Source organism: Sardina pilchardus, chromosome 8 (genome assembly GCF_963854185.1).
Source record: "Sardina pilchardus chromosome 8, fSarPil1.1, whole genome shotgun sequence".
NCBI lineage: Eukaryota > Metazoa > Chordata > Actinopteri > Clupeiformes > Clupeidae > Sardina > Sardina pilchardus.
This window is the reverse complement of record NC_085001.1, coordinates 11,727,383-11,752,951: the sequence shown is the minus strand read 5'-3', so window position 1 is coordinate 11,752,951 and position 25,569 is coordinate 11,727,383. Positions and strand designations below refer to the sequence as shown.

At 44.2% G+C, this 25,569-nt stretch overlaps 2 protein-coding genes across 2 annotated transcripts in view; both read left to right on the top strand.

Annotated features, from left to right (window-relative positions):
* The first annotated feature begins 312 nt into the window (after nt 1-312).
* Nucleotides 313-16,361, top strand: LOC134089420 (izumo sperm-egg fusion protein 1). Its single transcript, XM_062543863.1, has 9 exons — nt 313-542; nt 1,108-1,182; nt 1,568-1,651; nt 1,983-2,003; nt 2,467-2,556; nt 2,869-2,987; nt 3,529-3,682; nt 5,213-5,387; nt 16,220-16,361. Exons 1-9 carry the CDS (start codon nt 323-325, stop codon nt 16,359-16,361), a joined length of 1,080 nt encoding a protein of 359 aa, XP_062399847.1. The 5' UTR covers nt 313-322.
* Nucleotides 16,362-23,512: 7,151 nt separating this feature from the next.
* The window catches only part of dusp2 (dual specificity phosphatase 2), a 4,044-nt gene continuing 1,987 nt past the window's right edge, over nt 23,513-25,569 (top strand). The window contains exons 1-3 of the mRNA XM_062542705.1: nt 23,513-24,160; nt 24,573-24,703; nt 25,203-25,422. Coding sequence (XP_062398689.1) covers nt 23,767-24,160; nt 24,573-24,703; nt 25,203-25,422 — 745 coding nt within the window. The 5' untranslated portion in view covers nt 23,513-23,766. The remainder of the gene's footprint in view (nt 24,161-24,572; nt 24,704-25,202; nt 25,423-25,569) is intronic.

The following is a 25,569-nucleotide window of genomic DNA, read 5'->3' as shown; positions in this document are numbered from 1 at the left end:
CCCTTTGAATTTGATAGAGAGAGAGAGAGAGAGAGAGAGAGAGAGAGAGAGATTGACAGACAGACACACACACACACACACACACACACACACACACACACACACACACACACACACACACACACACACACACACACACTTCTCAAAGTGCTAAATATTTTATAGAAAGCCACAGCTGATAATAATATTTATTGCGTGCATATGGAACCATGTACTTACTGTAATAGAACTGCTGCTTTATGACATCAGATTATGGAAAGCGTTCTGTGTCCTGTTGTCCAGTCACCACAGTTTATTGTGTGGGCTCTAAGCTAAGACCAGCATGTTCAAATTCAGTCCCCCCATCTTGTTGTTGCTGTTATATTCATCTCCTGTGGTGCAGACTTGCCTACAGTGTGACCGAGTGGTGGTCTATATCCATGAGGATTTCTTAGTGAGCCAAGAAGGCCTCACCGTTCAAGAGCAAAAGGACTTACAAAACGTCATTGACCATGGCTATGTCACTTTTCAAGAAGCCAGCAGGCAATACCATGGAGTCATTGGTATGTTATGGTTAAGTTAATGGGATTTGTCAGACGCTTTTGTCCAAAGCGACATACTAAAATGTATGTTGTCATTCTGCTGAAGAAAACGTGGAAAGTCATTATTTGAGCACTTGGCCACTTACATGAACTGAGTTCAACCACTTTTAGATCAGTATTCTGCATAGTAACCTCTCACAGTAGCACAGAGGAAAGGGACATTCAAAATAAGTGTCCTTAACCTATATCTCATAGACATGATTGAGCTCAATTAGGTATTGCAACTTCAGTATAAGATATGATCATTGTCAGGAATTTCTTCATTTCACCTCTTTGTCTCAACCGAGATCTGTCGTTTTATTAGTCTTCTTTCTCTCACCACACTGATCTTAGATCAATCGATTGCCTTGTTCCTTGTTCCTTATTTCTCCCAAAGGCTCCCATAAGACTAAGAGGTCAAAGTTCAGTCATCTTCAGATAAGATCTGATTTATTTCTGTAAGACTAGAAAAAGGCAACATATTTCCGTCTTGTAGTGCCTGTGTAACCTTTGACCTGTGACCTGTGAACTGTGACCTCTCCTTCAGACCCCACCACTCTGTACCAAGCCCGCACTGAGTACCACAGTGAGTTTGAGCGCTACTGGCAGGATGAACGAGGAGGTGAGATCACACAGAGTGGACGTTGTGTGGACGTTGTTGTTGAGGGCAGTTGGTGATATATTACTGCTTATTTACACTAACAGATCCCCGGAGGAGGTTGTTTGTGTTGTCATTTGCTTGTGCTGGAGAAAATTCATCATACATACTACTTGAAGACCTGATATACGTGTAGAAATCATAGCCTACGTACTTTCGACTAGACTAACAACCTCTTTGTTTATTTTCGACACGACATTGTGCGTGTAGTGATGATCCTCTTCATAAGACCACCATATGACTCACTCATGCCATGACTCATCGATATCATACATGCTGTGATGAAATATATATGATCTGTAAGGTTTATGTAATAATATAATTATATGTCTTACTTCCCCACGCAAAGATAACATTCATACTGAGATGATGACGATCTTGACGAAAGGGAAGATGATTCTTGAGAAACATTTGGAGAGTTTCGTTCAGGAGGGTAAGAGGGTTTTCTGTTGATTTCCACTATTGTTGTTTAGCAGTGTTCTACTGGATTGGTTCTAGCTCCAGTAGCACATCATGTCTCTGTGTTGAGGTTGAGTCATACGTTTCACTGCCTTGTGTTGGCTGAGTATGGTAAGGTGCGGTCTCCCATAGCCTATGCATGAATTATGAGGGAGCGTTACACTGTGTGCTGCTGTGCACCATGCATCCTACTGAGAGAGAATCTGAACAGAGCTGTTGACAACAGGATGTGAACACCTGCCTGACCCTCTTTCTCTTTCTCTCTCTCTCTCTCTCTCTGTCTCTTTCTTTTTTTGGACCATCAGGTCTTTGTCCGAACAAATGCGGTAAGATGAGATGTAATCCTTTCCCTCTGATCTCTCCACCTACACACACACTCACTCATTCAGAGGCCCATAATATGAACAACACACACACACACACACACACACACACACACACACACACAGGTAGATTAATACTGTATAACCGGTGATGTAACTCTGACCCAGCATAGAACTGTGCATGTCTATGTGAAGATGAGGAACATCATAGATCCAGATGCTTAATTTATTTATGATTTGATCTATTGAGCTTCAACGTCTGATCTTTTGTGCTTCCTAGCTTTAGAGTGTGCCTGGAGGTCTGATATCTTGCCTTGGGTTGCAGTGTGTGTTTATGTGTGTGTGTGTGTGTGTGTGTATGTGTGTGTGTGTGTGTGTGTGTGTGTGTGTGTGTGTGTGTGTGTGTGTGTGTGTGTGTGTGTGTGTGTGTGTGTGTGTGTGTGTGTGTGTGTGTGTGTTGATACAGGTTTGTTGTATCAGACTGTTATGAACTGTGAGTCATGCCAATATGAGCAACGTACTTGCCCGTCAGCCACACCTCCTGAAGACTGCGGTGGTAAGATACACACAGTACATAATGCAGCCATAGAAACAAAACCCATCCTGCCCCACCTTCAACACACACACACACACACACACACACACACACACACACACACACACACACACACACACACACATACACACACACACACACACACACACATGCATGCACACACACACACAAACACCCCCCCCCCCCAAAACACACACACACACACACACACACACATACATACACACACACACACACACACATACATACACACGTGCGCATGCACACACACACACGCCCACACACACTCTTGGCTCTCTGTGTGTGTCTTAGACCACCATGTGGAGGCTGAGGAGGGGGATGAGGTGGTACTGGACTGTTTCCTACCCTGGCACAGCCTGGTCACTGGACACAAGAGCTACCACTACTCACGGAGACCTGGCCTACAAAACGTGAGTCCTCTCACAACCATAAAGGCAACACTTTAACACTTAACGTGGATGGTCCGTCGATATGAATATACAGGTGGTTTGTCGAAATTTAACTTCAGTCTTTTAAAATCATTTGAATACTATTTTAGAGTTCGGTTCCAAAACTATAGCCTCCATCAAAACAACGCAACGGCACAATTGATATCACCTGAAATACACAATTAAATAGCATGACTAATGTTTTTTTTAATGTTTTTTATCAAATGGAGATACAGTGTTTTTGACCAAACTCCTCAATTACTGTTACAATTTCTCCACCTTGAACCAAACCCAACCCCTATCCGTAACTGAAACCATAAAAAATGTGTTAACAGTGTGAACAGATTCTCTCTAGAAGACCATAACTTTCAAGTGAAAACACCAACAATAAATAAATCAACTAAGAAAATGAATAGTAGAAACAATACTGTATATGCAGCACTTTGTGATTCATCATACACTTCTTCCTTTTGTTTTGAAACTGACCACAGCTAACATTGAACCGCTTCCTGTTGTTTTGCAGGTGACATCTGGAGATGAGTTTCAGGTCCTGGTGGTCACGTCCGACTCCAACATTGTCCTTAACCAGCTGTCGGTGGCCGAGCAGGGTGTGTACCTATGCCTCCTACAGGACAACAACGGTACTGTCTACTCCCGCACTTCCTTCACTCTCTCAGGTGAGATGCTTCCCTCACACACATAAACGTGTTATTATTCACACATGTCAGATGGTGCAACTAAAATAGCTTTGGTCCAGCTAAACTCCAAAATGTACTAAAGCAATACAGTATATGGTTTAGTTAGTGAAGACTTTCTAGTCATTCTAGTAAGCCTACATCACGGACTGCCAGGCCTAACACCTTTGAACCCACTCATACTAATAATCCTTTCAGATTATGCTTGATTAAAGATTGTACCTCAGATTAAATCATTGTAGTTAAAAATGCTCTTGATTAGTTAAATGAGGTTACTCAGCCGATATAGATGGACAGGACACCTATTAGTTCAGTCGGGGAAATGCGGGAAACATTGGACTAATGGTCAGACCAGGAACTGAGCTGAGAGCTCTGGTAATAGACCACACAGTGAGTCAGATCAACCGTGAATGCCTGTTATATGTGCCTGTTCTTGATCTCTCTGTTCTTGAGTTTCTTTCTGAGAAAAGCATGATGCTCTTCTGTCTCCGCCCTCACTGTCTGGCTGCCGCCACTGGCTGTGTTGTTTCCTCTGTTGGCAGCCATGTTGTTTTTGTCTCGCTATCAACAGTAAACCCGTAGACAGCCAGGAACTATCCACATTATAGCTCTAATGCTGATGGTTCAGACCACACAGTTTTCCTGTCTTCCACGACTGACCATGTAAAGTGCATGCCATGAAGTCCCTTGTGTGACGTTTGCTGCAGAGTCATAAGAGAGTCACAGAATATTCTGACTTATTGTGGGCGTCGTTGTTGAGTGTGTCACTCTACAGCAACCCACTCTATCATACGGCTTTGTTTCCGGCCTTCATATTGAGGCAGACGCTGGAATTTTGAATTCGACTAAATTGCGACAAAATTGTGTGAAAACTGGCCTGAGATTGCGGTGGAGTCAGGCAATAGCAAAGGCCCCTATGCCAGTGCAGGTTCTCTAGGTGCGGTCTCACCGTTGATAGCTGTGTTTATTCCAATTGGTCATTCCCACAGCGTCTGTATGTCTGTAGTTCCCCATTTCATTGGCCCCGCAACACTACCGCCTCCTGCTGGGCATGTCTGATACAGCCTGGGTGTCCATCATGCGCGGCCGGCTCACTGAGCCTTTTTATGATGCTGGTTGTTTTAAATGGGAGTGTAGCTATTTCTGGGAGCAGATGCTAGATGCATTCAGACTGTTAGTACTCATCCTTGGCATCCTGTCATCCGTTTTTTTTTTTGGACTGTTGTTTGTGGGATTCTGCATCTCACTCACTTACACATGCAAATATCATCTTAATCCTCCGTTTGACTCACAGTATCTCCCTGCATCTCTCTGCCTTTTCTTCATCTCTCATTCTCTCTCTCTCTCTCTCTCTCTCTCTCTCTCTTTCTCCCTGTCACTATCTCTATTCTCCCTCCCCACCTCTCCATCTCTCTCACACTCCCTCTCTCTCTCCCCCCCTCTCTCTTTTCTCCCTCCCCACCTCTCCATCTCTCCCTCCCTCCCTCCCCCTTCTCTATCCCTCTCTCTCAGTGTCCGCTCTGCCCCTGACCACCCCTCGGCCGGTCATGACCCTTCCCTCGGTGCCCTCGGTGCCCTCGGAGGGTCGCGATGGCGTGGCGCTGCACCCAAACACGCTCCTCATCATCCTGGGTCTCCTCTCTGCCCTCAGCCTGGCCGCCAGCCTCTCACTGCTCATCGCCCTCAGGTAAAAAAACAAACAAACATACAGGTAGCAGAAAGACAAATAGATGTTTAGTTGTTATAAAAAGGATCGCTCTACCGCACACTGTTGACTTCTGCTCGTTTTTATTCAGAGCAAACAACACATTACGCGTATAGCGTTCACAGGTTCAGGTTTCAAGTAATTGCATTAATAGTCTTTTTGACCAAACCAGGCTGTTACTGTTGCACGTTGTGAATCATTGCTAAAATGATTACTTTTTCAATATTAGTTATTGATAATGACTAACTTGTCAGTGTTTATTTCAAGACATATTTTCTTTATAATTTTGAATAAAGGCATCTTCAGTATATCTAAATGTAACTAAGCTATAGTCTACAGTAACTAACACACAAATAGGAAGGCTAGACATGTGCATGGACAGAGAGAGAGAGAAAAAGAGAGAGAGAGAGAGAGAGAAAGAAAGAGAGAGAGAGAGAGAGAGAGAGAGAGAGAGAGAGGGAGAGAGAAAGAGAGAAAAAGATGGAGAGTCAGCCAGGTGTTCACATCCTGTTGTATAGTATAGTTCTCTTCTCATTTTCGCTCAGTAAGATTAATGGTGCTGTGCTGCAAGCAAGACAAAGAGAAATAGGTAAAACAGATGGCGTCAGGGAGTGAAATGAAGAAGCAGAGGTAATTTAATACCTGCCGCTGCCGCCACAGGCGAATGTACGGTCGAAGCAATCAGGCAAATGTAGAAGGGATGGTGTGTGTGTCACGTGTGTGTGTGGGTGGGTGGGTGGGTAGAGAGGTGACCGAGACGGTACAAGCAGCGTGGGACTGTGCTGTGCTACGCTGTGCTTGTGAATGACTGAGCAGCCAACAGTTCTCTGGAAAGCAGCGGTTTCCCAGAAGAGCTCTTGAGGTTTTTCCACCCGGTCCTGCTAATATACTGTACGCTGGCTGCTGCTGCTGCTGCTGCTGCTGACTTTCACTTCTCTGCTGGACACGACACACAGCCCTGCCAGTGAAATATGCGATGCTATAAAACCCTGACTCCTCATCCCGAGGCCAAGGCACTCGAGGCATAGAGAAATAGAGAAAAGATATGAAGGAGTCCCGATTGTAAAGGAATCTTGTGGAAATTCATGATAAGCAAACAGCGTGGGTATTTTTTCTTTTTTCATTTTTTAAAAAAATAAGGTTTCCTGTTTAATTTGTAGGTCTGGCAGGCAGAACGCATGTCTATTGACAATTTAATTGAATACAGAGGCACTCCAGAGAAATTATTACAAAGACACTGGGATGACGGTAAACACAACACAGAAAGGACACTTTAATTCAAGACAATTTGGCGTCAGATGGAAACATCCTTCTGGACCGAAAAGCAAATTAGTCACAGCCCAAAAAGTGTGTGAGTGGGCAGACAAATGGCTCTGCATTCATAGCCAACAAGCGATTCCAGGAAGAGTGTTTTGTCTGGGGCACAACCTCGGCTGAACCTGTTTGGGGTCTTAGGCCATGTTCAATGAATATTATTAATATCTTTGTATATTAACTAAACCTTTTAAAGGCATACAACGCAATGATACCCATGTGCATCACATCAAACTAGTCAGGACCTACTTCTCCAATGAGGCACCTATTGGATACAACACTATGAAAAGACAGACAGGCTGCGTGAACCCAGACAAACCTGTATGCATTTGAATTTGTTCTACAGGTCTGTTTGGAGGCTTTCCCATTGAAGCCAATTTCTGAAATGGCCACAAACCCAGAACCAATCATGACCACTTATCCAGCATAGGGCAGGCTTTTATATAATGGTGGACAGAGGAGTATTAGCAGAGCTGTTCACAACCAGATCTGAGAAGGTGACAGGCTATCGAAAATATAATTTAGCTCTAGAGCTGAACAACTGATTTTAGAAACTGTAACCTGGTTAAAGGGGATCTCCTGTCTAACAACAACCTATTGGGGATGATAGCGAGTGTACATTTTAGTCTGGGACCAACACAACATTAATTGTTGCAGTTTTGAGTAAGTATAGACGTTAGTTAAGAATAAACCTGATAGACTTGCGTGAGAAGACACCTTTGGCTTTTGTGCAACCGAAGTTTCCCTCTAAACAAGCACAGCAGCCACAATGACAATACTGTTTATCCATGCACCAACCCACATGGCCCTGAGGGTAAAGTGACCAACGTCATGGCCATGTTTACAGACAACATGGAGAGAGAAGACATCATCCATATAGAAGCATAAAGACATAAAGGCACAATCAGAAACCTTCATAACCAACTGGTGACAATGTATGGCCACACCCAGTTCCCTATGAGGCAAATTTATTGTCCAGGCAAAATAGAATTGTGTTCTCATGGGCGTCACATACACTGCTGTGCACAGATGTTTGTCCCATTGTTGTCACTCTTTCTGATAGCCATGGCCAGTGTCACGAAATGGACGGACAAGAAGTATATTTTATGTCTTTTACTGAAGTACTCAAACACAGTACATCTCATACATTGATAACTGACTAACGAGCCACTTAACTCACGCAGTGCGTATGACGTATCATTCTCTATTGACTGAGACCTTATCAAAATAAAAGCTATGTCTCATCACATCTCCCCCTTAAGTTTGTTTCTCAATCCACAAATAATTAAGTTCTAATTCAAAATAATTCTAGGTCTTCGCACTCTTTCTATACCCATGTTTATGTTAAACTGACTGTACTAAATCATTACAGTAACCTTTCCTGTAAAGAACATATTATAACATTTTGTAGTATTTACTTTTTAACAACAACTTAAACCGTTAATTACTCATTTTCTTTAAACTAGGCATTCATCGGACAAAGTCCTTGAGCTTCACAGGAGTCTGGATTGTTCTCCCTGATGACCTCTTGACCATGGGAACTGGTGTGGACGGCGACTGGACCGGCACTCCCTCTGGTGATGCCTGGTCTGGAGCCTTTGGTACGGATGCGGGCTGAGCTGGCTCACTCGTGGTCACACCAGCATGTTCCTCTGGTGGTGTCTGTCCATCCAGGCTGGGTTGCTCTGGGATGAGCTGCAGGTGGCGTCGGTTTCGACGTGTGACTGTGCCTTGCTCAGTTCTCACCACGTATGACCGTGGCTCTGGTGTATTGGAGACTATCACACCAGGAGTCGTCCATCTCTTTTCCCCATCCAGCTTGACCTTTACCTGCTGACCAGGGTGTAGAGCTGGAAGGTCACGCGCAGAGTGTCTCCTGTTGTAGAAGAATCTGTAGGCCTGCTTTGTCTGTCTGTCTTTTGCTTCAAGCTGCTTAAGATTGACATTGCGGGGCTGCAGATGTTCTGTGAGAGTGGGGACTCTCGTTCTGATCTGGCGACCAACTGCAAGCTGGGCAGGGCTCTGTCCAGTAGACTGAATTGGGGTGGCTCTGTAGTTCATCCACGCCAAGTGTGGGTCTGGTTGGCGCAAGATGCGTTTGGCAGTCTGTACTGCTCGCTCTGCAGCACCGTTTGCTTGCGGGTAGTGCGGGCTTGATGTTGTATGCTGGAAGTCATATGTGTTCTTGAACTCACTGAACTCTGCTGACACGAACTGCGTGCCATTATCAGTGATGATCTCGAGGGGAATACCCCAGCGTACAAACATGCTCTTGAGGCGACTGACCACTTGCTTGCTAGTTATACTAGGCAGGTGGGCTATCTCTATATCACGGGAATAATAGTCGACTGCTACTAAGTAGTGTTTCCCGTCTAACTCGAACAGATCAGCAGCTATCTTCTGCCATGGCCCATTAGGTAATGGAGTAGTCATTAATGTCTCTCTGTTCTGAGTAGGTTTGTGTGTGATGCAAAACTCACAGGTTGTAACGCACCTAGTAATGTCCGGTCCGATGCCCGGCCACCACACTGACATCTTGGCTCTCTCTCGGCTCTTGGTCAAGCCGAAGTGACCCTCGTGGAGCTTGGACAGCACTTCCATCCGCTGTGACCCCGGGATAACGATTCTGTCGTCGTACAGCAACAAGCCGTCGGCTTCAGAAAGGTGAGCTCTCGCTTTGTGATAGCCCTGGAGCGTGTGTGGCAACTGCGACATTGACGTTGGCCAGCCGTGACGGATGTAGTGGGTAACTCTCTGCAGATCCTCATCCTGGAGGGTCGCTGCTCGGATCTTCTCCAGTCTGTCGTCCGACACCGGTCTGGTAGCCATCACCGCTTGCACGTAGGCTTTCACATCCTCGTCAGTATCTGACGTTTCACTGACTTTCAGTGGGTTTCGGGACAGTGTGTCCGCAATTATCAGTTGTTTGCCTGGCACATGTACTGCCTTCACGCTGAACCTCATGAGGCGCATTAGCAAGCGCTGGCATCTCAGTGGTGCTTTATCTAGGTCATAGGTGTTAATCAAGGGTACTAACGGTTTGTGGTCGGTTTCTAGACGAAAGCTCTCCATGCCGTGTAGGTAACGCGCAAACCGTTCGCATGCCCAGACCCCCGCCAGACACTCCTTTTCGATCTGCGAGTATCTACGCTCTGTCTCTGTCAAAGTGCGTGAGCAGAATGCCACCGGGCGTAGAGTATCTCCCTGGTCTTGGAGAAGGGTGGCTCCTAGGCCATAACTACTAGCATCTGCACTCACCACTGTCCGCTTGCTGGGGTCATAGTAGGCCAACACTGGTGCTGTGACCAGCATCTCCTTTACCTCTTCGAGGGCCTGTTCTTGGGCGGCACCCCACACCCACTGGACATCACTCCTCAGCAGGGAGCTGACCGGATGCAGGACGGTGGCCAGGTGAGGCAAGAACTTGGCCAGGTAATTCACCATACCCAGCATTTGGCGGAGTTCACTGACATTCTGGGGGCTTGGCATGTCAGTTATGGCTTTGACCTTGTCACTATCAGGCTTTATTCCATCAGCTCCAATGACGTGCCCGAAGTACCGTAGCTCTGGCTGTGCAAAGTGGCACTTGTCTTTGTTGAGCTTAAGCCCTGATGCCTTGATTGTCTGCATTACAGCTTTCAGGTTGCTGTCGTGCTCTGCTTTGGTCTTCCCAGACACTAATATATCGTCCATCACCACGACTGTGCCTTTGTGTCCACGTAGCAGGGTGCTCATTTCCCTCTGAAATATTTCAGGAGCGGAGGTGATTCCGAATGGCAACCTTTTAAAACAGAATCTCCCTGCTGGAGTAATGAAAGTAGTCAGCCTCTGGCTGGCTGAGTCCAGGGGTAACTGCCAAAAGCCGCTGGACGCGTCAAGGGTCGAGAAGACAGCGGCCCCTGACAGCGTCGGCGCCACATCTTCCAGCGTAGGCAAGATGAACCTCTCTCTCCTTACTGCTTCATTCAGTCGCTTTAGGTCCACGCAGATACGGACTTTGCCGTTCTTCTTGACCACTGGCACCATCGGCGCGCACCAGTCCGTGGCCTCTCTCACCTCCTCGATGATCCCCAGCGACTGCATGCGAGCAAGCTCCTGCTCCACCTTTGTGAGCAGTGGGAAGGGGACACGCCGTGGGGTTGTGATACTGTAGGGCTGAGCATCCTCTCTGAGCTCAATTTTGACTGGTTTACAATTTAGACGCCCTATATCACCGAAGACACTGTCACACTCCAACTCGTCCACTCTCAGCACTAGTCCCATCTTGCATGCAACTGCACGGCTGAGCAGATTGTTTGTGCACGCGCCACTCACAACATATATCCAAAAGCTGTATTTTTGCCCCTTCCGTTCAGTGGTAGCCAGGAACTTTCCCATGCACTGAAGCTTGCCCCCAGGACTGCTGTCTGGCACAGGGTTGGTCGCATAGGGAGGCTGAGATATGAGCTGTGTGCCATGACCGTAATATCTGCCCCGGTGTCTATTTTAAACCGTAGCATTTTGCCACATATTGGGAGATCAATGTGCCATCTTTCATCTGCACTGTTCTCATTGCAAACAGACCCCAAAAAGAATGCACCCATTGACTCTTCATCTTCGTTCTGTGTGGTTATTTCTTTTACAGTCTTTGTTTTGCACACAATCTCAAAATGTCCCGTCTTATTGCATTTTCGGCACGTTTTCCCATATGCAGGGCACGCGCCCATCTCGTGCTCCCTATTGCACCTCGTGCACTTTCCCTCTGTTGTTCTATCTTTGCTTTCGCCTTTCCACTTCGTAGTGAAGCCCTTTTTAAACTTTCTGAACTGTTTGTGTTTGACTTCGTTCACTTCACTGTCCGTTCTCATTTGTGTTTGTTTTTTCACAAGCTCCGACTGGCGAGCCATTCGGATTGCCTTCTCTAATGTGAGCTCGGGCTCTAGCTGAAGTTTCTGGGACACTTCACCATCCGCGATCCCGATGACTAGTCTGTCCCGTATCTGTTCATCCTTGCTAGCCCCAAAGTCACAGTGCTCTGCTAGCTCGTACAAGTGACGTACAAAAGCCTCAACACTTTCCCCACTCTGTTGGGAGCGTCGGTGAAAACAGGCACGTTCGTGTATAACATTACGTTTGGGCACAAAATGTTCATCAAACTTTGCCACTACGTTATCAAAGTAATTCACCTCTTGCTGCACAGTGAATGTAAAAGTGCTAAACACAGGCTCGGCGTCTTTGCCCATAGCATACAGAAGGGAATTTACTTGTACATCCTGGTCTTCCTTATCCAGCTTTGTTGCTATTCGAAAGCGTGCAAACCGTTGCTTCCACATCGGCCATGTAGAAGGCTGTGTGAAGTCGAATGCGTCGGGCGTGTGGAACTTCGGCATTTTTCCTCGTTGTTCTCACCGTCCTCCCTTTCCTCGCTTTTCTGTACTTCACTTCGCAACTCACTGCCGCTTTTCTCTCTCTCTCACTTCCGAGGCGTTTAAGCCACCACTTCTGACACCATGTCACGAAATGGACGGACAAGAAGTATATTTTATGTCTTTTACTGAAGTACTCAAACACAGTACATCTCATACATTGATAACTGACTAACGAGCCACTTAACTCACGCAGTGCGTATGACGTATCATTCTCTATTGACTGAGACCTTATCAAAATAAAAGCTATGTCTCATCACAGCCAGACCCTTTGTTTTGTCCAGCAACACCTCTCATCTGCAAAGGCGGGCATCCTAGGTTCAGAAAGTAAAAGTCCTGGGGGCGCTGTGGCGCAGCGGGCTGCAACGTTTGTGGACCGGGGTTCGGTTCTGGCCTGCGGTCGTGTGACGTTTCCCGGTCCCGCCCCATCTCTCTCTCCCACTTGCTTCCTGTCTGTGTCTTCGCTGTGCTATCATAATGAAGGCAAAAGGGCCAAAAAATATATACTTAAAAAAAAAAAAAAGAATAGTCCTGCCAAATATTTGACCCAACCATTTCGTAAACCAGCTCATCCTAATTAGCAACCAGTTAGATCAGATAATTAGTGATATAACCTGTGTTATGTGCACAGCTGTAGAAAGAATATACGGCAGGACTTTGACTCTCTGGAAGCGGGATGTCCGCCTCTGTTCTCTGTCTAATCCCACCACAGATCTGCACACAGCCCTGCACAGATCATTACCACATCTGTTGCAGAGCGGGCTTCTACTGGACATGTGTGTGTTATGGCTGCACTGTATCTCTCCAATCAACTGAGCACGTTGCACTGAAATGATACACTTGCACTTACAGCCAGAGTCCTGACGGGGGTGGTGAAGGTTCTCACCACTGGGCATACAAATCAGTGGACACTGGACAGTCATCTTGTTTGTGGTCACTGTCAGACCTGATGTTGTGGTGACAGCAACAATAACACGTAACATTTATACAGCGCTTCATTTAGGTGTAAGGCTGTCATGTGTAACACCCATCTGGGTGTGTACCAGAGCCCTCACCACACACACAAGCTTGATGTGGAGAGTGATCTGTAAACTGTCTGCTATCAGATCTGTACTAGATGTGTTTAGATCAGTCATCTAAATGGACTTGCAGATGAGCATAGACTGAACATTTGATTATATTGCTCATTGCTGTACGTCACTTTGGATAACCATGTGTGCCAAATGAATAAATGTAAATGTATATAGCATAATAAATAAATAAATAGCTATACCACATACAGTACCTCATGGATACCATATATCCCTAGGGCAAGCTGTAGCAGTTAAAATGAATAAATTATGAGAACCATAAAAAAAAAACCCTCCAATATAATCCTACCTGCGTGGTCACACACACCGTTGCGTCTTTCTATACAGTAACCCTACTACACCTTCCCTCCCAAAGCAGCAAGATGCAGAGAGAGATCACATCTCATGGCTGCATGATGGCGTCTGAATGACGTCAGTGCAGCGCACGCTACCAGCGCCGGCCTCGTGTCTGCTCTGAATACTAACCAGGCTGGCTGCTGCATGGCCCGTGACATGAGAAGTGGCTGTGCATTAACAAGCGCCCTCGAGGCTGACTACTGGCTACTGCATCATGGCCCGTGACATGATAAACTTCCCTTGACTTTTGGAATTAAAATAGCCCCACATCATCACATACCCTTCACCATAGCTAGAGATTGGCATGGTGTTTTTTTTTTCCAGTTAGCCTATTAGCCTGTTTGATTTGCATTGAGCTCAATGAGCATCAAACAGGCAGCAGCAGCAGTCAACATTATTTTCGGTTCCAGACCTGTGCTCATATGAGTGTTGGTATGGCTCAAACCAGCCTAGCATGCTAACAAGAGAAGAGTCAAGCTCCTGCTCGATAGTGCTTTAAGATCCCAGCGTCGACTTAAAGGTGCCTAATCCTAAACCTAACCCGAACCTTAACCCATGCCTAACCCTAGCGCTTTCTAGGCAGCGCTAGCTTGAAGACCACGTTGGGGGCTGATAAAACACCAAGAAACAGAAGAATCCATCTCCTTCAGCTCCTGCATCTGTTCAGACTCACAGTCTTCCAAATCTATAGCTATGGCTATGGCTATGGCTATGGCTATGGTTATTTAGCAGACGCCTTTGTCCAAAGCGACATACAAATAAATAACAATACAAATTAAATTAACAGTGAACAATTACAAACTAGGGAGAATAGTAATATTATCAGTAAAACAATAATTTTAAGCACTAACCTAATGAGAAATAAAACAGTGAAATGAGAATAGCAATCAAATAAGTCACTCAGTTAATTAAATATAATAATAATAACTAAAGCATGGTATGGCTAAATTTAAGGACAATAGCAAAATAAATTTCAAATTCTATCAATAGACAAATTATAACAAAACAATACTATTATACAAACCATAACACATCACAAACTCAAAGGACTAAGTGCATATTAAATAAATATGCCTTAAGACCCCTCTTAAAAGATCCAAAGCTGTTGCTGGAACGGAGAGCTCTGGGCAACTCATTCCACCAACACGGAACCACTGAAGAATAGGATCTACAATTTGACCTAGCATGTATGGTTGGTCGACATAACAGACGCTCCTCAGAAGATCGCAATGGGCGGTTGGGAATGTACAGAAAGAACTGAAGTAGCTGGGAGCAGATCCAGTCAGTGTCCTATAGGCCAGAGTGAGAGATTTAAATTTAATTCTGGCTACTATAGGGAGCCAGTGGAGAGTAACTAGGAGAGGGGTTACATGTGTCCTCTTTGGCTGATTGAAGACCAGTCGTGCTGCAGCATTCTGAATCAACTGTAGTGGTCTTAATACACAAGCAGGTAGGCCAGCTAACAGAGAATTACAGTAGTCCAGCTTGGAGATAACCATTGCCTGTACAAATCTATGCTGGGCCCACAGAGGCTTTCTCCAGAAGACACATTAATAATGAATGTGTTGTAGACAAACTCCAAGAGAATGTCCCAGTAGTGTACTTATGCTAAACGCCTCGACTAAATACTTATTTTGCATCGGATACTGCTTAGCGCTTCACTTTATGTCAAAGCCAGTGCACGCACTCGGATTTAGAAAAGCTTCATTGTGGGGGGTTCTTTTCAGTACCTCCGGTTTAATTGTGTCTATTGGAATAAAGCCAGAATAGTTTTTCTTGACTCAGTCTCAGCCATTTATGGGTGACAACATCAGCCTCCCCCACACTCCCGAGTCCCAACCCACACTTGAAATATATAGTTTCAGCAACATCGAATACCACAGATTTGTTATGGTAAAGTAAATGCATGCTATTCAAAAGGGCTTTTGCTGTAGTGAACTATGGCCAAGGAAGACAGTAATTCTCAAAGCTAGCTGTTGTTTAATTTAAATATGTTTTTACGTAGGCATGAGTTAAAGAGAGATGGTAGTGCAGTTACTGTATATTAGTGTGAATTTCCGAAAGAAAGTATTCATCCACATGTATTTTCTGAAATGTCACTGAAGAGTCACTGCCTCAAGTTAGGGATGAGCACAGACCTGATTTAATCAGTCTCCACCACACAACAATCCCTGCTTTATAAAGTTAATATGTATAATGAGAATCATGTGATTTTTGTGTTCAACTCCCACTGGTGCTCCGTGTTGTGTGTCCTTGTCTAACTCTGTCTGAAGTCTGCTGAGTAAACTGTTTCTCTCACTTGGTCATTGCGCTGTTGCTTAAGAACATCTGTAAAAAGAAAAACATTGAACTGAAAAAATAAATAAATACAGGGGCCATTTTTTTAGCACTGGCTGCTGTGATAGATTAACATATGATTACAAAAATGGTACAAATGTGTCCCTTAAATGCAGGATCAGTAAGCCTTTGAGAGAGAGAGAGAGAGAGAGAGAGAGAGAGAGAGAGAGAGAGAGAGAGAGAGAGAGAAAGAGAGAGAGGGAGGAAAAAACAGTAGTTGACCTTTAGTCATAGTCTTTTTTTCTTCTTTTTTTGCAAAGAACCGTTACAGCAGTGGTGAGAGAGTGAGCTTTTTAATCAACCTCTCATTGTTCTCTCTCTCCCCCCGCAGTCGCACAATGCTGAAGCGACAGAGTCACAGGAAGGAGAAGTGGAGGAGTGGAGTGGAGGAGGAGGAGGAGGAGGAGGAGAGGTGCGAGCTGATGACACCGCCAGAGATAACACGGAGTGAGAGACAGATAGAGAGGAAGTAAAATTATTCTTGTAACGCTTTTCTTCAACGTTGTATTTTCTTGCAATGTCACAACACAAAGGTTCACAGTGTATCAGAACTGTTCTTAAATCCAGAGGAGCCAACGGAGCTTAGCTGCATAGTTTCAGGCAATGCAAGTGTTCTACCATAAAATGCCTCTGACTTCCTGTTGTAAATGTCAACCAGGTTGTGGCCAGAGTTAGATATGTGGTTTGATTGGGCTGATATTTGGTTTGTGCCTTTTCTCGTTGCACAAAATGATCTGATCTCTCTCTGTGTGTGTGTGTGTGTGTGTTTGTGTGTGTGTGTGTGTGTGTGTGTGTGTGTGTGTGTGTGTGTGTGTGTGTGTGTGTGTGTGTGTGTGTGTGTGTGTATCTGTGTGTCTGTGTGTGTGTGTGTGTGTGTGTGTGTGTGTGTGTGTGTCATGCCTTTGAGGCAGCTCCATCACAGACATTGTTCAGGGCGCAACAAATCCGTCTCAAACTCTGAAATCGAACCATTTCATTCAGGGATTAGACACAGACAGGGTGAAAAGCCCAACACAAGCACACCAATGAGGGCATCCGACACAAGCACACCGATGAGGACATGCTTTCATGAATGACCAGTGGGCTGGTGTGGACACGTGTGTGGGAGGGAGGAAGACGCTAAATCTCGTGGATTACAACGTTTTTCGAGAATTAATATTCCACATGCCGACTCGCTAATCCGGGATTATCCACTCTCGAGAGCCGAGGCCGGCCGACCTGGCAGTGGCCATGGGAACGAGATAAACCACTCCACTGTTTGTTTTGGTCAAGATCCCGATTTGTTTTTTTCCCCTTCTTTTTCACAGAAAAAAAGGGGAAAGTAATCAGACAGAGTCAGAGGAAGCTGACCAAAGACGGCCCGTCTTGTCCTGTGGCCCTGAGGGGGTAGGACAGGGCTGGGTTTGGCCCACCACACTTGGAGCCCGTCAGCAAACTGCAGGGGTAAATTTAGGGGTCATTTTGGCTGGCGTGTTTTTGGAAGGACCTCGTAACAGGAAGTGTGCCATTTCAATATGCACAGAGCAGCACTGGGGCACAGGAAATACCCCCACGTACCACACACACACACACTACACACACACACACACACACACACACACACACACACACACACACACACACACACACAAACTTCACATCCTCCTACATCAATTTTCAGAGATGGGGTTTTAACTTAACCAGACAGACACACACACACACACACAGCCACAGTGTTATTTTTACTTTTGCTCTGATTTGTCTAATTCTCTCCTCTATTTTGAGCCACCGTGGGCCAGCCGACTGGGAGAGCCGTGGATAAACCCCAACCTGCCCCCGACCTGGCTGATCCAGTTCTCACACTGCTGTTAAACGGGCCTTTTTGTGTGTCACTAGCGCTCTAGTTATCTAGTGCCCTTACTGTACATCGCCAGAAGCAAGAGCAGCATCACATCTGTGATAGAGGTCTCACTATCTCTGTTCAAAATGGGGGAAAAAAGCACTGCCTTTCTAAGATATCTTAGATTTCCCAAATAACGGTCCATTTTGAAGGCAGCAGTGTCGATGCACACTTCATGCTCCCTCATACCCATAATCCTTTGTGTGAGCTCACTGTGTGTAGGATGGTGTAGGAGTTGTCTGCCATTGGTCATCACAGTCATGGACCACTGGTGGGTGACCGAGGAATTTTGCATTTTTTTTTACTCATATATTATTTGCATGATTTCAGAATGATACCATTCGTAATGGTGTTTGATTCATATTTGGAATATTCACCTGTTACTCATGTATTATATATGGGTGGTGGTAGAGTAGAAGTTAAGGAGCTGGGCTAGTGTGCAGTAGCCTAAAAGTTGTCAGTTAAATTACCGGCTTCCACCTTTGTGCCCTTGAGCAAGGTACTTGACCCCAAGTTGCTCTGGGGACAATGTAATGACAATGTAATCCCTTGTAATGTAGTTGACATATGTAATGTACTTTTTTGGATGAAAAAAGTGTCTGCTAAATTATGTTCGACTGTAAGGGTTTATCCATAGGCAGTGACAGATGGTTAGATAACAGCTGAGGTCATGTTCAGTATTCAGTTTGGCTTTATGCAGTACTTCCCCTGAAAAGTCCCATATCATTTGCAGCAGCATTAAGAAAACAATTCTCACTCAAGCATCATGTGAGTTGTGGGAGAGGGAGCGATTGTATCTCAACAATGACTTTAGCAACAGCGTGTCATGCGCTGAAAAGTCTAAAAATGGCTCTCGGTGTCGGATGCGTCTGATGCATCTGATAACTTCTGTGATATTTTACAAGAAGAAAACAGGGACTTTGGTCAAAGTCTTGTAGTTTGATGAGCTGATATTTTTTTGCCGTGTATAAAAAATATTACAGTCACGTTTTTTACATATTTGTGTATAATAACATTTATGCCAAACAGTGTCACTACTACTACCTTTTTAAACAAAATGTTCTGAGTGGTTTAATGAAGATTTGTTATCGTTCTTGAGCTGACTATGTCATTGATATAAAATATTGAAAACTCAAATTGAGTCAACACTTATCTGATCTGGAGCCACTATTTTCAGGTCAAATAAAGGCTAGATTTAGATAAAATTTAGATTTTTCTCTTTTTTTTTAACTCAAAATGCATCTGCTGTCTGTAGGTATCTGTGGTAGGCCTATATTAAGGTGTAAATGTTATTTTTATAATTATATATTATTGTTATATAACTTTTTTAGCTTCCTAAATAGTTGTTATGGAATATAAGATGATTGGCATATTTGGTCACTATAGCAACATCAGCTTGTTTTCCCTTGCATCAGTGACACCTATGCAGGAAACTACCCTACTGCACACTTCCTGTTTCTCCAAACCACAAACTACACCTCTGTTGTCACATGAGCTGCTGTAGTGGCATGCACAACTGCAAGTGCACACAGCCACGTATACACACGCGTACTGTATACACACACGTATGTTTACCATAGATGTTTGCACATGCACATGTATGCCTGAAATTCTTTAATAGTCACAACCAGAAGACCTTTTTCTGTATACTCTATTTCTATTGGGCTGTAATGCTATTTTCTGCCAAATGGTTGAGAGGTAAGTGGTAACAGTGAAGTATCAGAATATGGCACAGATTACTCTTATTTATACTGAAAAAGATGAGCTATAATAAAGATGGCACAATACAAAATAGCAGCATCACCACCATGGTCATTCTGATCATAAGGTTAAAGTCTACTGTACGTTTAAATGGCTGTTAACTATCTTTGGACAGTGATTTGCATATTTACTTACTGCATTTCCTTGAAGAGCAACTGAGGTGTACATGCACATCTATATAGGTATGTACAGGATATCTTTTATGAAATATATCTGACATGTTTACATAAACTGCACCATGAAGCAGCACATGATCACAACCGTTTTTGCACTGAGGTTACCCTTGATGTGCCCTGCGGTATAACCTTCACTGAACTGAACTTTTCCATTAACCGTGTCAAGGGTGGAGCATCATTTTTCAAACGTACTGTACCAAAACGCAAATGACATATATGACATCCTTTAAACATATTATATATTATGTATTGTATATTTGTGTTGTATTGAATATTCTATAACTCTAAGTAAATGAGGATTTTTATTTTTATTGAGTTGACTAATGTCATTGATACAAAATGCTGAAAACTCAAATTGAGTCAACTCTTATCTGATCTGGAACAGCTAGTTTCAGGTCAAATAAAGGCTATATTTAGATTGAATTGAGGCTGATAATTTTACAAGCTGTAAATAAGTGTAGCTAGATAAATTGGCTTATTAAGGAAATGTAATCTTTTTATGGGATATTCACAGGACATATTGTACATTTGGATATATTCTGATAGGTACCACAAAAATTCCACTTTTAGAAATCTTCGGACATCTCTTTACAGAAATTACATTTTCAGCACAATCTGGTTATAATAACTAACTTTTTAGGAAATGTGATCAGGGACGTTTCTACTTCCCTGTCTACCTGTGTTGCACACTACACACTGAATGGCTGAGTGCCTACTGTGTGTTGTAACATGGGGATTTGCAAGAAATGTTCACATTGTTAACAGCATTATCAATAGTGTTTCAAATTATCTTTGTCCTTGTCCTTTCAAATGATCTTTGGCGTATAAGTCTGTGTTTTGTTGAAACATAGAAAAGCTGACATAGTTGCGATCTCCCATTTTGAAACACTGTAGCTCGCTTTTCAATACTGAGATGAGATGAACATTTCCAGAGAAGTGTACAATGTGAACAGAAAAAAAAGAAGATGGAGAATGTAAAACTCACTGTACGGCAATCAATCAATCATACATACATACATACTGTACATACATACAGTATACTATAACAGCATATGATAGTCAAGGAGCTTTTTTACATTGTATTGAGTGTATGAACGAGTTGTGTTGTGTGAGAGATTGACATTGTATCATTGTACAGACACAAGATCTGGTGTAGAGAACAAAGAGACTGACTATGAAAGCAGGGGTGAGTGAGTGAGTGAGAGGCTGTGTGTGGGGGCAAAGGAAGAAGTGGGAGAGAGAGAGAGAGAGAGAGAGAGAGAGAGAGAGAAAGAGGTTCAACTGCCTTTTATTGACTCATTCCTTGACCCCATGAAATCATGGCGTGCCTCATAACAAACACAAAACAAACATTCATAAATACATTCACACATTAAAACCCCAATACATCATATCTTAGAGAGAGAGAGAGAAAGAAAGAGAGAGAAATAAGCGGACCACATCCAGGATGGTGAGAGATGAGTGGGAGATGGCGGAGAGAGGTGGGTGAGTGTGTGGGAGTGATGAAGGGAGTAGGAGGGAAGACACACACACACACACACACACACACACACACACACACACACACACACACATGACCAGAGAGGAAGAGCTTCCTCCTGCAGGAGGGTCGGGGATTTTTCTTTCTTTTGTGTGTGTGTGTGTGTGGGGGGGGGGGGGGGGGGGTTGTTGAGTGGGCTGCTAGTTTTATGGTCATATGAGAGGGGCGGTTGAAATGGTCACGGTTTGACTTTGCCATGGTGCTTATGTCATCCATGGGCGGATAGGCTATTGAGTGCACTGTGGTAGAGAGGAGGCACATGAGTGCATCAGTGCAAAAAAACAAAACAAAACAAAATAAATACTGGGTAGTCCCAGACTAGTCATCACACTTTTCTTAAAACTCCACAGTCTGGGCCATTTGTGAATTCATTTCCAACCAGTTTGCTGCATTTCAGTCGGTCTCAAATAGCAACAAACAGGTCATTTAGCACCAAATGTGGGGAAAAGGGGACGTCCGGTCGCTAAAACTCTTTGAATCAACTGCTAACGGTCTGCAAGTGTTGCTTTGGGTTATGTTATGCATGGCTTCATAACGCTGTTTGTCATTCAACTAATCAGCCAGTGGTCCCTCTGGCTGCCGTCACAACCTCTGTTGTGGCAGGCTCATTAATCATGTATGAATTAGATCATGGTTTATTCCTGACTTGTATTGTCGGGGGTCTTGGGGGGAAACAGTTCTGTCTCATTATTGATGGGACTATACAAACAGAGCGGGTATGCTATGAGGCAATGGTTCAAAAATATTCAAAAAGTTACGTTGTTTTGTAAGTAAACGTATGACATTCCTCACTGTCAGAGGACCTTTAGATCAGATTAAGAAATGACTTGAGGGATCAGGACAATGACAAAGAGAGAGAGAGACAGAGGGAGAGAGAGAATAAACAGGAATAAACAAGAAGAAGAAAAAGAAGAGGCATGAATGCTTAACTATAAAGGGTATACACAGGAGTAGGAGAGAGTGATGGAAAGAGAGAGCGAGAGAGAGAGAGAGAGAGAGAGAGAGAGAGAGAGAGAGAGAGCAGAGGAAGGCGGAGTGAAGCAGAGGTTTGTGAATGTGACCTCAGATTAGAGATTGCTGTTTAAGATTACCAAACCCCACAGCACTGGATAATACCTAACCTAATCCAATGCATTCCAAGCTCTGCTTTTCTCTGGACCCAATATATCCCCCTCTCTCTCTCTCTCTCTCTCTCTCTCTCTCTCTCTCTCTCTCTCTCTCTCTCTCTCTCTCTCTCTCTCTCTCTCTCTCTCTCTCTCTCTTTTACTTGCTTTTACCAACATGACAACTGCCCTGTCAACATTTACCGTTGTGCTGGGAACACAAGGAGGCCTTTGTGAGGCGGGTGCGTACGTGCTGGTGTACATGTGGCGGCCAGGATATCCACTGCCCTGCAAACCTCCATGCCTCTGTGGCCTAGTTAGGCGACAATAGTGGCTAAAATGGAGTGACATTGTGGCTGACAGCGGGGCACTCCACTGGCTCAGTTGGATCGAACTAATGAACGCACTGATTTCAGCAGCAGGGAGGGAATCAATAGATGGCACTTATAGCTCCGACTCACTGGCAGAGGCTATCGGGGTAGTTACAGTATGTCTGCAGACTGCAGCAGGGACATCCCTATTCTGTGGCAGTTACTCAGCTGTTTGTTTGGATATCCCATGTCAGCAAGAGTTAGCGAGGGGTTGCATGCCATGTGCAATTGGGCTTCTGTTCAGTTGATGCCCACGCAATAGTAACGTTAGCTGGCGTTTGGCTGTCCTGTCCACTGATGCTATGGTCTGCGGTCAGGTCTCCTTTGATCTATTCTTTGTCTTCTCATCTTTCAGCCCTCCCTCTCTGCTCTGTCACAGTCACACTGTGACTTGACATTAGTAAAGGGGATTTAGCCTGTGAATCAGTGGAAAGCACCATTATTGATACCATTCATAAAGCTTTTTTTCAATGAACCCGCATATTTAGATTTGCTGCAATGCTACAGTATGTGAATGTGTGTGTGTACTGCCTGTGGTGCTGCCTGTGGGTGCCTGTCACGTCATCCTGCCAAAAAACACGGGGGTAACCCCCACTACCACGTGCCAATAGGAAAATAAGGATGTTCACGTCAAAAGCCAAATTAGGTATGCCGGCGCAAGCATTTTGTCCATATATGGTGTTCCGCCTGTGACGCAGTTTCCTTATGTGGAAAAATGAGGCGGGACGGTGTCAGCTCTCTCAGTACAAATACCTCCAACCCCGCCTCTCTAGTGGAATCACAGCTGTTGACATTGCGGGACAATAGACAACTGTCTGTTTGAATACTCTAAATAGTGAAATTAAATTATGAAACTTCAAAAATAGCCTAAGCACATTGAAAGAATCCTCAAGGCTTTATCTTTATTTCCCACTGAAACGTCTAGCATATTTTCAGTGTTCTATTCAAGTCTTGAATCTTTCATTTTTTTGTCCAAATAGAAGTTGTTCAAGCGCGCTTCAGAAGTCTACACGTAAAATCAAACATCGTATACAAACAAAAGCCAATCATGGGTAATAGCGATTTGTTGGAGATATCAGCGAGTGAGCTAGTGCACATCCTTGGGACCCCAGCTGAGCTGTTCACCTCTGGCGGCTGTGTGGTGTTGGACTGCAGACCTTTCCTCGCCTATTCAAGGGCTCACATTCTCGAGTCTCGCAACGTTAACTGGAACTCAATGCTCAGACGGAGATCCAAAAGTTCGGCGGTGAGCCTGGAATGGCTTGTGCCTGACAAGTCGCTGCTGGGTCGGCTGCGCAACGGAGATTTCTCTCCAGTTGTGGTGCTGGATGAAGGCAGCAGGTCGGTGTCCGAGTTGAAGAGTGAGAGTCTGGCGAGTTTGCTTCTCAGCGCGCTTCACTCAGAGGTCCAAGATTACAGTACACAGATCTGCTTTTTACAAGGTATGTAATTGATCACTTGTGGGTTTGTAGCCTAGGCCTACACAAAATACAGTTGTATTATTAATTGATCAACGTCAAATAGGCTACACAAGAAACAAATGATGGTCCTTTCAAGTCTTCTGCTTGAAGTTATACACAAAGGTTAATCAAACTTTATTTGAGAAAATAAAAATAGTCTTGGTTTAATTTGTAGGCTATGCTATTGCTATTGAAAACCATCGATTTTTCCAACTAAAAACTCTAAAGTACATCAGACACACGTCAGATAAAAACAAAGAAATCAGTCTATTTAATGTTTAAGGCTATCATAAGGTTTATCATGTTCCTCTTTTCAATATTCAAGCTATTATTCTAAGACGTGGGAATATTTTATTCGTTCTATGACTCACACCTCTTTGTATTATAATTTCAGGCGGATTTGACGGGTTCTTCGCCATTTACCCGGAGCTGTGCTTTCAGTCCCCGGTCATGCCCTTCAACCATCCAGGATTCGGCGACTCTGACAAGGTTATCTCAGGAAGACGAACGCCTTTGTACGACCAGGTAAGATACACTTAATCATATATGGATTTAAGAATAAAAATGAATACATTAGCTCATCATAGATCAATTTGAACATCAATAACCACCAACCACTCATCTGTGACAATTTAGACGTGTTGGTGTGATATGTGTTAGATGTGTGGGTGTGAGATTCTCGGCATGATTATTATTTTATTAGATTAGATTATTATTGATGTGAGATTCTCAGGATGATATTGATTTATAAATCAGATTTATTTTGAGTCCAGTGAGCCATCAGTTCCCTATGATTAACTATAGCTCTGAGATTGCACCAATGGTGTCAATTGTAAAAGCAACCAGCCAAACAAAGCTGTCTGTCAATTGGAAACTCTTAAGAGGAAGCATGTTCCCCAAATAAGGAAGCACTTTTACACCTATTAGTATACTCACTCCACCATCATATCCCACACTTCCTTCCGATGTCTGCTGAAATGACTAACCTTGACTGTGTGTGTGTTTGCTTTGTTTTCTGAAAAAGGATGGGCCTGTCGAGATCCTTCCCTTCCTCTACCTGGGCAGTGCCCACCACTCGTCACAGCGAGAGACGCTGGCGTCGCGTGGCATCACTGCCGTGCTGAACGTGTCGTCCTCCTGTCCGAACCTCTTTGAGACGGAGCTCACCTACAAAACGCTGAGGGTGGAGGACAGCCTCGCCGCGGACATACGCGTCTTCTTCCCTGAGGCCATCCAGTTCATCGGTGAGCTTCACGGCCATAGTTTTGACATCCATAATCCACACACACACACACACACACACACACACACACACCACATACTATACATAACAGAAGGAAGTCATATCCTTAACATCAGATGTAATCAAGTCAAATCATAAGCTCTGTCAT